At 39.9% G+C, this 12,720-nt stretch overlaps 1 protein-coding gene across 1 annotated transcript; it reads left to right on the top strand.

Moving 5' to 3' along the window:
• Positions 1 to 2,146: 2,146 nt before the first annotated feature.
• LOC139710210 (uncharacterized) lies at positions 2,147 to 10,561 on the top strand. Its single transcript, XM_071622144.1, has 6 exons — positions 2,147 to 2,277; positions 3,660 to 4,589; positions 5,795 to 6,746; positions 8,057 to 8,260; positions 8,744 to 8,890; positions 9,968 to 10,561. The coding sequence occupies exons 1-6, from the start codon at positions 2,159 to 2,161 to the stop codon at positions 10,106 to 10,108; spliced, it is 2,493 nt and encodes an 830-aa protein (XP_071478245.1). The 5' UTR covers positions 2,147 to 2,158; the 3' UTR covers positions 10,109 to 10,561.
• The last annotated feature ends 2,159 nt before the right edge of the window (positions 10,562 to 12,720 follow it).

Here is a 12,720-nt window from a genome sequence, read left to right as displayed (position 1 = left end):
AACGGATTGTCAGATCCGCGCCATAATATATTGTGCATGTTAAGGTCATAAAGTTCTTCCAATTTACAGAAAATGAGCAATGTATCTCATCTAACCTGATTGCAGCAGTCAATCAAAAATAGCAAAATTTATTTAAACTCAGTTATTCGGCCACGCATTGGTTGCTAAGGGAGGCTGTATCTTAGCAACCGTTTGACCTTGGGGCAAAATATTTCAGAATCTTCCGTCAGACACTTGGGGGCACATTTGGTGCGAGTTAAAAAAAAATTGAAGGGGGTCGGGTTACAAATTGTCTGAAAATTGGTTGATTTGACGTGGATTGACCCTCATCAGTGTTCTTCCAATTCTCATGGAATTCATATTGAATGTTTGTCTTAGGATATAGGTCAGCATGACACATTTCTTGACAGTGACAAAAAGTATGTTGCCATGGTAACAGCTCACATATTATGAGCCAAAATGATAGAAAATTTTGTGTTGCAAACTACTTCCTCAGTTTTTGCCCAATTTCCATGAAACTTGGTACAGACGTGTGCCTTTGGTTGTAGATGTGCAAAACGCATTTTTCGACAGTACCCGAAAGTACGTTGCCATGGTAACGGCATATTAATGGCAGAAGATCAAGGAAAGATCTTGCGGATTTAACTACTTCCTCAGTTTTTTGACCAAAGCTTATGAAATGTTGTTTTGACCAAAGCTTATGAAATGTTGTTTGACGGGGGTATAACCAGTCGCTGTAGCGACATTTCTAGTTTCTTTTTCTTCTTCTTCAAGGAGTGTAGTCCTTTATGTATGTGTAGGGTTTATTGGTGATTAACAGTTTTTAAATCGTCATGACTTCAAATTTCTTAGTGAGTAGGCTGCACCCACGTTCTGCAGTCTCATATTTTGAGAGAAAAGCCCTTTACTGTACATGTATGTTGGAATTTGCAATACTGTACGAGCTGAAATTTTCGCGGTGGTTTTATTTTCTCGAATTTCGCGAATCGCCTTTGAACCGCGAAAATAACTAAGTTCATTTAGACCCTCGCAACTGCGAAATTAACAACACGCAAAAATGTCCGCCAAGTAGCAATTCGCGGAAATATTTGTACGCGAAAATTTCGGCTCGTACAGTATTTGCTGCTCTTTTACATCTGAACTGTGCATGATACTGCACACTTTGATGGCTATCCCAATCATACTTATGAGAGATGTACATTGTACTGTTTTCTGTCAAGTTGTGCCATTGGTCTTGTCAGGATATTGTACAGGTGATTGAACTTGATGTTTGCTTGTTCATGTGCTAGCGTCATACAGTGTACATGTACAGTTTGTACGTGTGTACTTTTGCAGTTATTAAAGCATGAAGCAAAAACACACACAAAAAAGGACACTGTACGCTATTGTTGTTGGATATATACAGGATACAAAAAAAACCCAACCAAACAAATATGTGAACAATTTTTTGTGGTGCTAGAGTATAATGGATATTGAAAGGAGGCACTCAACACAAATGTGCACAGTGCACACTGTATAACATCACATGCAGTACATTGTCCCATGCCTGTTAGTATACAGTATGTACATACAGCATTGGTATACTGCAAGTACATGTGTACTGTACACTGCAGTTTATCATAGTACAATGTAGTACTGAACTTCAACAGCACTAATTGATTGGCAACTGCGAGACTGCTTTGTGTATGATGGTTGACTAGCCCATTGATTTTGACTGCATACATTGTACAGTATAGTCAGTATTACATGTTCTGTATACAGAATAGAAGGGCATTGTTATGACAATAGAATAGAATGTCTAGTAATGATTTCCAAGAGCTTTCTTGCCTGTTAACAGATGTCTACTGTAGGTAATGTACACTGTAAATGTACAATGTTGTACACTGTACTCACTGCACAGGGAACAGAAAGTACAGTTGTATGTCATTGTTTCCTTAAATGTTAGTGTGCGTTTTTGTTTTCCATGAAACATTCAGATTCTATTTTCACACTTTTTGAAAACTAAGTATTACATTTCAAATTGCTCTTCCCCTGAAAATTTTCTTTTGTGTGCCTCCATCGGGCAGAGATGTACTGTAGATGTCATCAATATTTTGCAAATGTCCTCAATTCACTGGATTTACCTGACTTTATATCATCTGCAGGCAACTACATCAGCATGTCAGAAGAGCTACATGTATCTGATGTGGCGGTGGGTCCTGCGCCTGCTAAGCGGCCTCTAGATCATGCTTCAGACATCGCCTTGGATCCAGATGAATCAGCTCTGGCCTCCAAAAGGTTAGATAATATCCTATCGTGTGCTAGCACATTGATTCTCTTTCCATGTGATAAAATATTCACATTTTGTATCAGAGTTCGGCATCAGGGTATAAGAGGTACAGAAAACATTTCATTCATGAGTTCATGTCTATGATGTGACCTGTCAAACAAAGAACTTGGATATTGATCACCAAGTGCTGATTGTCTGATTTGGTCCTTATGAATTCTGATACTCTTTTTTTTTTTTTTTTAGTGATACAAATTGTAAATGAATTGTCTCATTCTATTAGAATTCAAAAGAAATGAAAACAAAACAGCAACAACCAATGTAAGGATTGTATGGAAGCAGGCCACAAGATACAGTAGTTTAGGTCTTTTTGAACAGAAAACAAGAAAATATTGAGGAAACCATGTTGCCTAAAACTGATATTTGATAATAATGATAATAAATAACACTTATAGCGCTTAATACTTATATTTCTAAGCGCATTTTGTCTCAAAGAAATATCTGTTGGTGTTTCTTATAAGAACAATAGTCATTTCAAGTTAATTTGCTTGAATATATCTTCCTCAGGATACTCGGCTTTTTAATCTTTTTATTTTTCATTTGTCTTTTTTTTTTTCTAAAGTAAAGTTCATGTCTTCCCAACCATTTCACATTATTCCTCCTAAGGCCTAACTCCTGATTTGCCCTACAGTGTAGATTGGAATGCACCAGAAACATGAAACTGTTCGTAAATTTGCAGTTGAATGTGGTTATATTGATTAATTGTCAATTTTTAACCGCTCACCTGATCATTTCTTACCTGTATACTCTAAATCCCCTTATAATGCACATTTTGGTCTTTGAGTTATTACTTGTTGAGGCTGTCGGTTTGTAGTATGGTAAAGGGTCTAGTGTGTGCTGATGTAATGGCAAAATACTCATCACATTATACTTGAGTGACCCACTACTGAGCTCGTGCAAATTTTGTTGGATTTACATGATAATGTTTCAGTTACAACAAGTTTTGTGTGTTACCCAAGATTTTCCATGATAACAGATGCAATGCAATGTGTATTTGTGCATAGTTTGTACATACTCTTGTAGCAGAAACATGGTAGTTTTTTAAATATATATAAAATCACTTGGTTCATTTATGTGATTATCCTGCAAAGTATTATAAAGTCAATCTGAAATTTGAGAGAAATTTAAGTAAACATTCAGTGTGTGCTGCTTTTACACATGTGTTGGACACATACCAGTACTAGATATCTGGAACGACTGTTTAACTTCACATGACAAAGTACACTGTAGTAGGGGAATTCAGTGGTTCGGTGCATGCGTAATGTTGCAGTAATGACTTTATCATGTGACTAGCAACAGAATTTGCTAATTTGATTTTGTTTCCCTCATGCAGGATAAAGATATCGGAAGGAAACAATGCGGATGATGTGTCCAATGTGCATGTAGCAATCAGCAATGGGGAAGTGGAATCTGCCACTGAGGAGAAATCTCCTACAAGCAATGGGAAGGACAGAAATGATGTTGAAGAAAGATGTATTCAGGAAGATGAACTGGAAGAGCCGTTGCCCAAGTATGTCATGGAGGCAGCAGCTAATTCAAATGATGAGGCCAATGGAGATGACCAGGATTTGTCTCCTGTGGCCAAACAGGATCCTCAGAGTACTTGTGAATCGGAGACCAACTCCGAGGTTAATCCGGATACAGCCTCAAACGTGGAGAACACTCCTAATGTGGAATCCAATTCCGAGGTCCAACAAAGCACTGACCAAAAATCACCACCTTCTCTCATGTGCAACTCTGTGATCGAAGAGAACAAAGAGGGTGAGGAACAAAGGGAGGGACCCTCGGAAGCGAGTGTTTCATGTGCTAAGGAGGAGAATGTCCCGGCGTCCACACCTCACGAAGCCAAGTTGCATAGTGATGTTGACTCAGATAGAACAGATAACTCAGGGAGTTGTAATGGAGATGGAGAGAGACGGGATGTGGAGCACAAGGACGAGCCCGAAAGCACACGGGAGAGTCCGAAAGACCATGAGAGGCTAAACAGTGATGTGAACGGTGCCGACAGCGAGAGTGAGGCAATGGATGTAGACGTGGAAAATGACTCAGACGTGAGGAACACAGTGCAAAAATTGGTTGTGGATGCCGGCTCTGAACCTTGCAATGCAAGTGAAACCAGTGTGCCAAAGGACAGCTCAGGAATTGACTCCAAGGAGGTAGTAGATAGTGATCAAACTGTAGAACATGTAGAAAGTATGGACACAGAAGACAGTGCAGCTGGCAGGAGAAACGATAGTGTCGACAAAGAAGGAACATCAAAAGTGTGAGTGACACACTGGTTTGTCTGGTAAAGACATAACCGGTACTCTCAAAAGCACACCAACTCTCACTTTGGTGTAAATTCAGACATTACTGGAGTATCTACTACTGTAAAAGTGGAAATTTTCGCGGTGTAGAAAATTTCGCGCAACCAGAACCTAGTGCGAAACTAAAAGCACACAAATATTTTCGCATGCCATGTGATCCAGTAGTTGATGTCTTGATTCCGCGGAATTAAAAACATGCGAAACTCTTCTCACCCGGCCAAGCGCGAAAAATTAGTCGCGCGAAAATATCCACTTTTACAGTATTGTATAAAGGGTTTGGTGTACTTGTCAAACTTTTTTGTAAGTTTGCATTTCCATGAGTGGCAATGTGAACTGCTTCATGAAATTTAGTCAAGCGTATGATTATCACATGTCCTTTTAGGTAAATTTAACAATGCAGGAAAGAGATTTTTTTAATTTTTTTTAAAGGCCAATTTATGAAACATGCCACATTTCACACATGAGTCAATTCACTTCTTATCTGTTTTGGAGAATACAGACACTTGAAGTTGCCTGGTAACACTAGCAGAAGCATGAAAAGTATGGAAATCTGTATTCTAGTCATAGGCAGTCATTGTAAACATTATAAAATGTTCCTCTTTCATTAACAGAAAGTTATCAGCATGCATTGTTTATTCATTTATTAAATTATCACATTTCCTTTTTGTCGTTGGTCATAATGACTTCAGTGTATTTTCACCAAAATGCTCTTTTTACATGAATATTCTTTTACATCCAGAATAATTGGATGAAACACTGACATTTGCTTGGTTGAAATGCTAGCTCAAACCAATAGGTAATAATCCTTTATAGAAATAATGTTTATCATATTGAACTGAATGTGCAATACAGGTTATTGAGAATATAAATGCTAGTACAACTGTTTGTGTGCCTTTTTCTCTCTGCAGTGTAGTCAACTTTGCCTGATTCTTGCAAGTTTTATAATTCTTTATGTTCTGATATTTATAAAAGTAGACATTTATAGAGCGCCTTTTCCACTGGATGCAAAGCGCTAAAATATTCAACCAAATTCAAAATTAATTCACTCTGAAATTGTACTGAAGGGAGATTACCTGCATAATAAAGGAAGTGAGTTATTTGATAATCAATAGTTATACTATGCTTGAATTTTTTTCTCCATGTGCTTGGTCTTTCTATATAGAACTGATACGGCGGATTCCACCAGTGAGTCCAAAGAAAATGATGCAGAAAGCTTTGTTGACTGTCTTCATAAGCTGTCAGAGGAACAGCAAGAGGCACGCATCACAGTCATCAAGAAACTGCATGAAGAACTCAGAAATGAAGAAACAAAGTTACTTCTTTTGAAAAAGCTAAGACTGAATCAGCAGCAGCCTGTATCTGTGCCTACTAAGCCAGAAGGGGTGGTCTCTGCTGCTGCTGTGAGTGCTGGGGCAGCGGCGGGTGGCGTGGCGCCACCAGTCAACTCACATAGCCACCGTGCCGGACTGCCGCCCAATATGGCACACTCTTCGATGTCGGGATCAAAGCCCCATGCAAGTATTCAACCTCAGTCCAACTCTGCACACCGAACCGACATGCCACAGCTCATGCGAGGCTCGCATATACAGCGCTCGCTGCACAACTACCAGAAGGGCCACTCTGGTCCGCCACCGCTCATCATGGCCCAGCAGTCCAGTCGGTCATCATCGTCCTCTGCATCATCGCAGCCGGGCCAGATGGTACGTGCCCCTGTGGTGCGAATCTCAACGGCTGCTGCTGCCATGTCAACATCCACCCACAGTGTGTCGCGCCAGATGCAGCACCAACAGCAACACCAACAGCAGTCCAGCCGACAGTCCCAGATGGTCAACGATGGCCAGTCAGCAGCCAGCCGCCAGGCAGCAGCCAAGCTGGCGCTGCGTAAGCAGCTGGAAAAGACCCTCCTCCAGATCCCTCCACCAAAGCCACCCCCGCCTGAGCTTCACTTCCTTCCCAGTGCAGCCAACAATGAATTCATCATCTTGGTTGGTCTGGAGGAGGTGGTCAACACCATCCTGGACATGGACAAGAAGGACAAGAACCAGTCCAAGGGCTTCATCCAGCCATTTAAATGTGGACAGTGCAACACGGACTTCACAACCATTTGGAAGCAGGTAAAGATGGTAATGACAAATCCTCCTTATTATCTCAACTGTCTTGTGCCTTTGTTGGTTTATGCTGCATGCAGCCTGCATGTTTTCATCTGAATAGTGAGTGAAAACTACAATGATTTTTTTTTTTTCAAATTTAGTTTTTTTTGTTTTTTTTTTTTTTCAAAATCACATGTAGCAGTCAGTTTCCAAGACATTTTATTTCCCTTTCTGGTGTGAAGGAAGGAAAAAAAATTAGAGACATATCATTACTTTAGACATGTATTGTGATGATCTGCAGTGAGCAGCTTAGGATCAAGAACCACAAAATGCCTGTCTTTATCCACTGTTGATTCAAGTTAGAGTAAAATTGATTCCACCATAATGCAGTTAGAGTAAAATTGTCAAATTGTAAAACTAACATGTATAATCTAGAATTCTGTTCTAATAGACTCTGATTTCATGTGTATTTGACTGGATACAGTGCACTCCCATTATAATGATCACAATGATAAATACACGTACTTGTTTTTAAACAAAGAAGTGAAAATTCAGGTCCCAAAATTATCATTACTGTTTATCTTTATATACTTAGCAGTTCGGCTATAGCAAAATTTCAATGAAACGGAAGAAAACTGCCAGTCCCAAGAACTTCATCATAATGAGAGTCACCTGTGTATTATATTACAGTGGCAAAGGTTGATTTATGATACTAATATAGTATGTCCAAGGCTATGGCTTTGCTTAGCTGAGCTACAGATTAGAATTTGAACATAGGTGCATGTTCAATTCAAACTAGTCATGCATGTTATAGTCATTGAAATTAACTTTTCCTTTCATGGTCTGTAGTTGTGTATATTTTTGGTAGTAGAGAGATAACGTTTCAGTTGGTGGTGCTACTCTTTGCATAGACAACATTGCATGCTGATAAATTAGACGATAGAAATAATAGAAATAGAAGTCTGATGTCCAGATACTTCTGTGGTAAGAGAAATAATCTTCGAAAAATGTTCTTGTGAGAGAGCTCTTCATTCAGAAACCTCAATGTTCCTTTTTTCATCCTTGTTATTAGTCATAGAATGCACTGCTTATACAGAAGATATTTTATGGAATATGGAATGCACAGAAAGAACCTTTGTCTGATGTGTTGCATTTGTTTGGATTGAATAGCAATACATGGCTGGTGTCCCAGCTAATTGTATTGTATGCAAGTTGCTACAAACTCCTTTGCCAATTTATCCATGGCAAGCAAAACTCTCTTTTATGTTTTGGAAAGTGTAGTCTTATATATTGCTTCATTATCAATCTTTGTGCTCAACTTTCGCAATCCTCAGGATCCAAAGCAGGGCATCATGTGCGAGGCGTGCATCGTGTCCAACCAGAAGAAGGCGCTGAAGGCAGAGCACACCAACCGCCTCAAGACGGCCTTCGTCAAAGCTCTGCAGCAGGAGCAGGAGATCGAGCAGCGCATCCAGCAGAGCCAGAGTTCCCAGCAGCCCTCCGTCAGCAGGCTTAGCAACAGTGTGCAGCGCCATCGGGTGAGTCTTGCTTGGGCCACTGCCACCATCAACCCTGGCATCATGTGACTTAGGACCAAACACTTGTTACTTAGTATTGTCATACCCAAGTGTAGTCTTAGAGACATTGGCAGCGGAAATGGACAGGGAAGAAGAGACATTACTGTCAGGGTTCATGTTTATATAATCACTTTTCTGTTTGTGTATGTGTGCTTTAGTCTGTTACTTAGATTTCCTGAGTTTTTCAATTCCTTTTACAGACATGTGTTATTGGTTTTTTGTTTTGTTTTTGTATTGTTATATCTGGTTAACATGTCCTGTAAGACTGAAATGATGAAATACACCAAAAAAATGCATGGTGGATAGTTGCGGAATGAGTCGTTCAAAGTGGTTGATGGTTTGTCATTTTTAAGGACCAATAGTTAAAGTTTTCATCATTGGAAGCCCTTTCCACAATGATCATCTTCATCATATTTGTAATAAATTCTGTTCTTGTCATTTTAGCCGCCTACAATTGTTCATCGCAGCCATGGCAGCATGCATCATTCATCGTCGGGTCAGCCCAAGCAGCGGGTCTTGAACCCCGCACCCAGCCAGCGTGTGGTGCAGCCAATCCACTATGCTTATATACCCAACCTTCCTGTGTCCGCTGTGAGTACCTCTTTGATTGTGTCTGTCTCAAACTACAGTGTGTATGTAGTTGCTATATCTACTGAGGAGTACTTGTAGGTTCATAGATATCCAGTCTTTTCAGTATAATGTGTTGTGGGCTGCTTCTGTGAAATGTTAGTCATGAATTCAAGGTTTTTGTAGTTTTTGTTTGTTTTTCCCCCTGTAATGACTTTTTAAGCCCTAAAGTTAAGCTTCACCAATATCCAGATTACTTTGTGCTTTAACTGCACATTCACCTTGCCATGACAGGATGATTACACAATTTGATGTTGTTGTTTTTAATGTGCTGGATTTGCTTGTGCCTGTAGTCCGGTTACATTTACTTCCCCCCTGTTACTATGTAAGATTATTCGGCTATCCTAATCTTCCATAACTGTATTTAGCAGGCCTCGTTAGTATGTTTGCAACAGTTCCATGACAGTCAATCCTGCAACAATTGCTCCCATGAAATATCTGCACGCTAAGCCAAACATAAAACCTACCCACAAACATGACCCTAACCCTAATCCTCGCATCAACTTCAGCCTAAAACCCTGTCACAACCCTAACCCTTAGTCCTCGGAGAAAATAATACTGGAGCAATTATTGCTGGAGCAAAATTTCATATCACCGTTTGCACCGAGGAAAATTGGCAGTCCCAGCAACCTTGTTCAAACAGGGTTTCCCTGTATATGTTTGAAGAGATTGATTGCAAAATAAGTGAACTCCATTCTTTTTAATTTGAGATATTTGCGATTGAAGCTGCTGAGAAACATAGAAAATAATAAGAAAATGTGGAGTGTGTTTATCATGACTTCAAGAATGTTTGTTGTTATGTATCATAGTTTTGTTTTGCTCTACTTATCATGGAATTACTTACAAATGTTTAAAAAATAGCGCTTAACACGCTGAGGACGAGTTCCAAGTATACTCGGTTAAGTGTTTATGGGAAATGCGTGTTGTAGCAAAATCAGCCTGTCCTCACAGGTTAAACTGTTTTATGTTAAAATTCTTCATTGTTATATCAGTTTACAGATTTTTGTCAACTTCCTGTTCTTTTGTTTGTGATTGTAACAGCCACAAATCCAGATCATCCCCAAACAACACCTGATGGCAGCCCACCGCTCCTCCGCTGACCGTCAGCGTGAATACCTTCTGGACATGATACCGTCCAAGGGGCTCGGACACCCACAGAACCCTGTCATATGGAAGCGATGAGGGGGGCATGAGGCAGTTGGGGAACGGTAACCCAGACAGACTCTCCTCTGATCCTGCCACCCACAGCTGTTGATCTCTGTCCGTGTCACATACACATATAGATCCCATGATTCAGTTGGTTAACTCGTAACAGAAAGCATCTACAACTAAACACACTCGCTAATATGCACAATAAAGGATTTTCTAAGTTTCCTTCTTTGTCACCAGATTCAGTGAGATGACATGAAATAAGCCGTCATGGTGGGAAATCAGGAACATGATACAAAGCTGTAGGATCGGTGGTATATCACATGGAAGAACTTTCGTCGTCCTTTCGATAGATGATGATGATTCTTTCGATGCAAAAACAAAGATGCATGAATTGCATTTTCTTGGAGGATTAAACTTGACTGGATCAAATTCAATCAAAGCCGAGGCTGTGGTGTTTCTTTATCTTACTTCTCCTCTGTGAGCTGTGCGTATTTCAGATTTTAAAAAAAAAGAAAAGAAAATTGCAAAAATCCTGTCATACCAGGGTTATTGTATCTCTGTACATGTTCAAAAATGGTAACTAGTTCTGCTAATATTCCCTCTAGGACTGTCTCTTTTGGGACATTGACGCCATTAAATTATCTCCCATGATGCAATGCAGTGTGCAAAATTCATGCAGGTGAACGTATCATGCATGTGTAGTTGTGTGGGAAAATGTTCTATGAAGGAGAAAAATAAGTGTTCCCAGCCAGTAGAATCAATATCTTGCAGTAGTGATAAGAGCCCGTTGTATACTGCAGAAAGGCACATAACCATATATTGTTTAGTGCTTAATTAAGTAAAACAGCATGATGGGTTGAAGAGGAACGTTTTCCATTTATTCCAGTCGTCCAAAAGCATCCCAGAGTTTCCCTAAAGCTAGATTTATTTCCGTATTGATGATGATGGCAAAGTTTATGCGGCTTAGAAATTGTGCAGTGAAGTTACTGATGCACACCATGCTGGCTCGTACTGAGTGGCTCGATATCCACTTTTGATGATGTGTGCAACATATAGTGTGGCTAGGCAAGCATGTCTTGTGATTTCCTGCCAGTCTTCAGTTTTCCTTTCATGCGCAGCTTCAAGAAAACTGTGCCACCAAGACTCCGTTTTGTTGCTGTAATTGGTGTCTTTCGGTCATTCGCATCAGGCCATTTGACTGTCGACGGACACAGAATTTGAAACTGGAAGACATCTTGAATTGTGGCACAGCAAGAAATGTATTACTACGTGTGATTACATCCCCATGAATTTTGGTGTGTTTTCCAATCTCACTGTGATGTGTAGAACTAAAAGGTATTGTGTGTAAATGAATAGGACTCTTTGCCATGTTACTGGCAATATTGGGTTTGGTAAATTGCCCTCAAGAGTTCCGTGGTATTCATTAGTTTGATTTTGTTTATTTCTTCAATTGCCAAACACAACACTTGTAAAATGTGACTGATTTAGGCCCATCACATGCAAACTCCTTGATCAACAGAATGTCTTATACCAGCCTACAGCAATGAACATTCAATCGTCTTTCATGACGTGTAGATGCTGATCGGGTATTTGCAATGGCAACTGTTCGCCGCAGGGTACTGATAGTCTGTCAGTGCTCTTTTGCCCTTACTAGAATAGAAGTATTGGTTCTATTTGAGGCATGATCGTGAGAATACCGTGGGTTATAAATGACATGGAAGATGATACTCTAGTTGTGATATGACAGTTTTTCTGGCGGAAAACAGCATCATAAACGTATTGGTTTTGACCTTGCTTTTGTGATGAAGTTTCATTGGATTAAAAGCCCCCCCCCCCCCCTCAAAAAAAAAAAGAAAAGAAAGAAAGAGAGAGGAAGGAAGAAGGAATAGACAATGTCTCATAGCTATCCAGAAAGTAGCATTGTGCATTAGTAAATTGTAATTGGTTATCAATTGCAATCAGTTACTTTATTTATACCATATGCTTTTTGGACAGTCTTTCTATTACTGAGTAGCAAGGATGAGTTGAATTTGTCATAGCCATGATCACCCTTCAAGCATTTTAGACATTTGAATGCAGCCTTGGTGACACTAGATTATATGCATGATAGCCATATAGGTATATTATACTAGACCTAACATTTCCCCTTCCCTCGTCATTCACCTGAAGGTTATGCACAGATTCAATTATTTTTGGATGGAAAAAAGAAAAACCACCAAAGGGCAAGATACAGTCATGATTATATATTCCACTGGTAATGGTGATTGTCAATCCCAACTGTCTGCTTGAAATGAATGCGATTGGAGGTGTATGCTTTCATGCGTGTATGCAGCCTGGATGATGACATCTCGCTGTGTGTGATTAATCATACTGTTTCTACCAACAACTCTATACCTTGAGATTGCAAAGGAAGTCCAAGGTATTGGTCTGTAAGAGGGTTAGGCTGAGTTCCACAAGAACGGACATGAACCTCATTGTGGATGAACCACAGGGGCACAGGGAGCTATCTGATGGAATACTTTAGGGCATCATACCAGCTTGCCTTCCAGTGGGAGGATTCAGTGTAAAGTCAGGACTTAGAAAAGAGAGCACGACACACAGGCTCACATGGCACTTCTGCATTTTGTTTGTAATGAACTTTT

This window comes from Diadema antillarum, unplaced genomic scaffold, assembly GCF_040938485.1.
Source record: "Diadema antillarum isolate AM-2024a unplaced genomic scaffold, OU_Dant_1.0 seq00001508_RagTag, whole genome shotgun sequence".
NCBI lineage: Eukaryota > Metazoa > Echinodermata > Echinoidea > Diadematoida > Diadematidae > Diadema > Diadema antillarum.
This window is presented reverse-complemented; position numbering and strand designations above follow the sequence as displayed.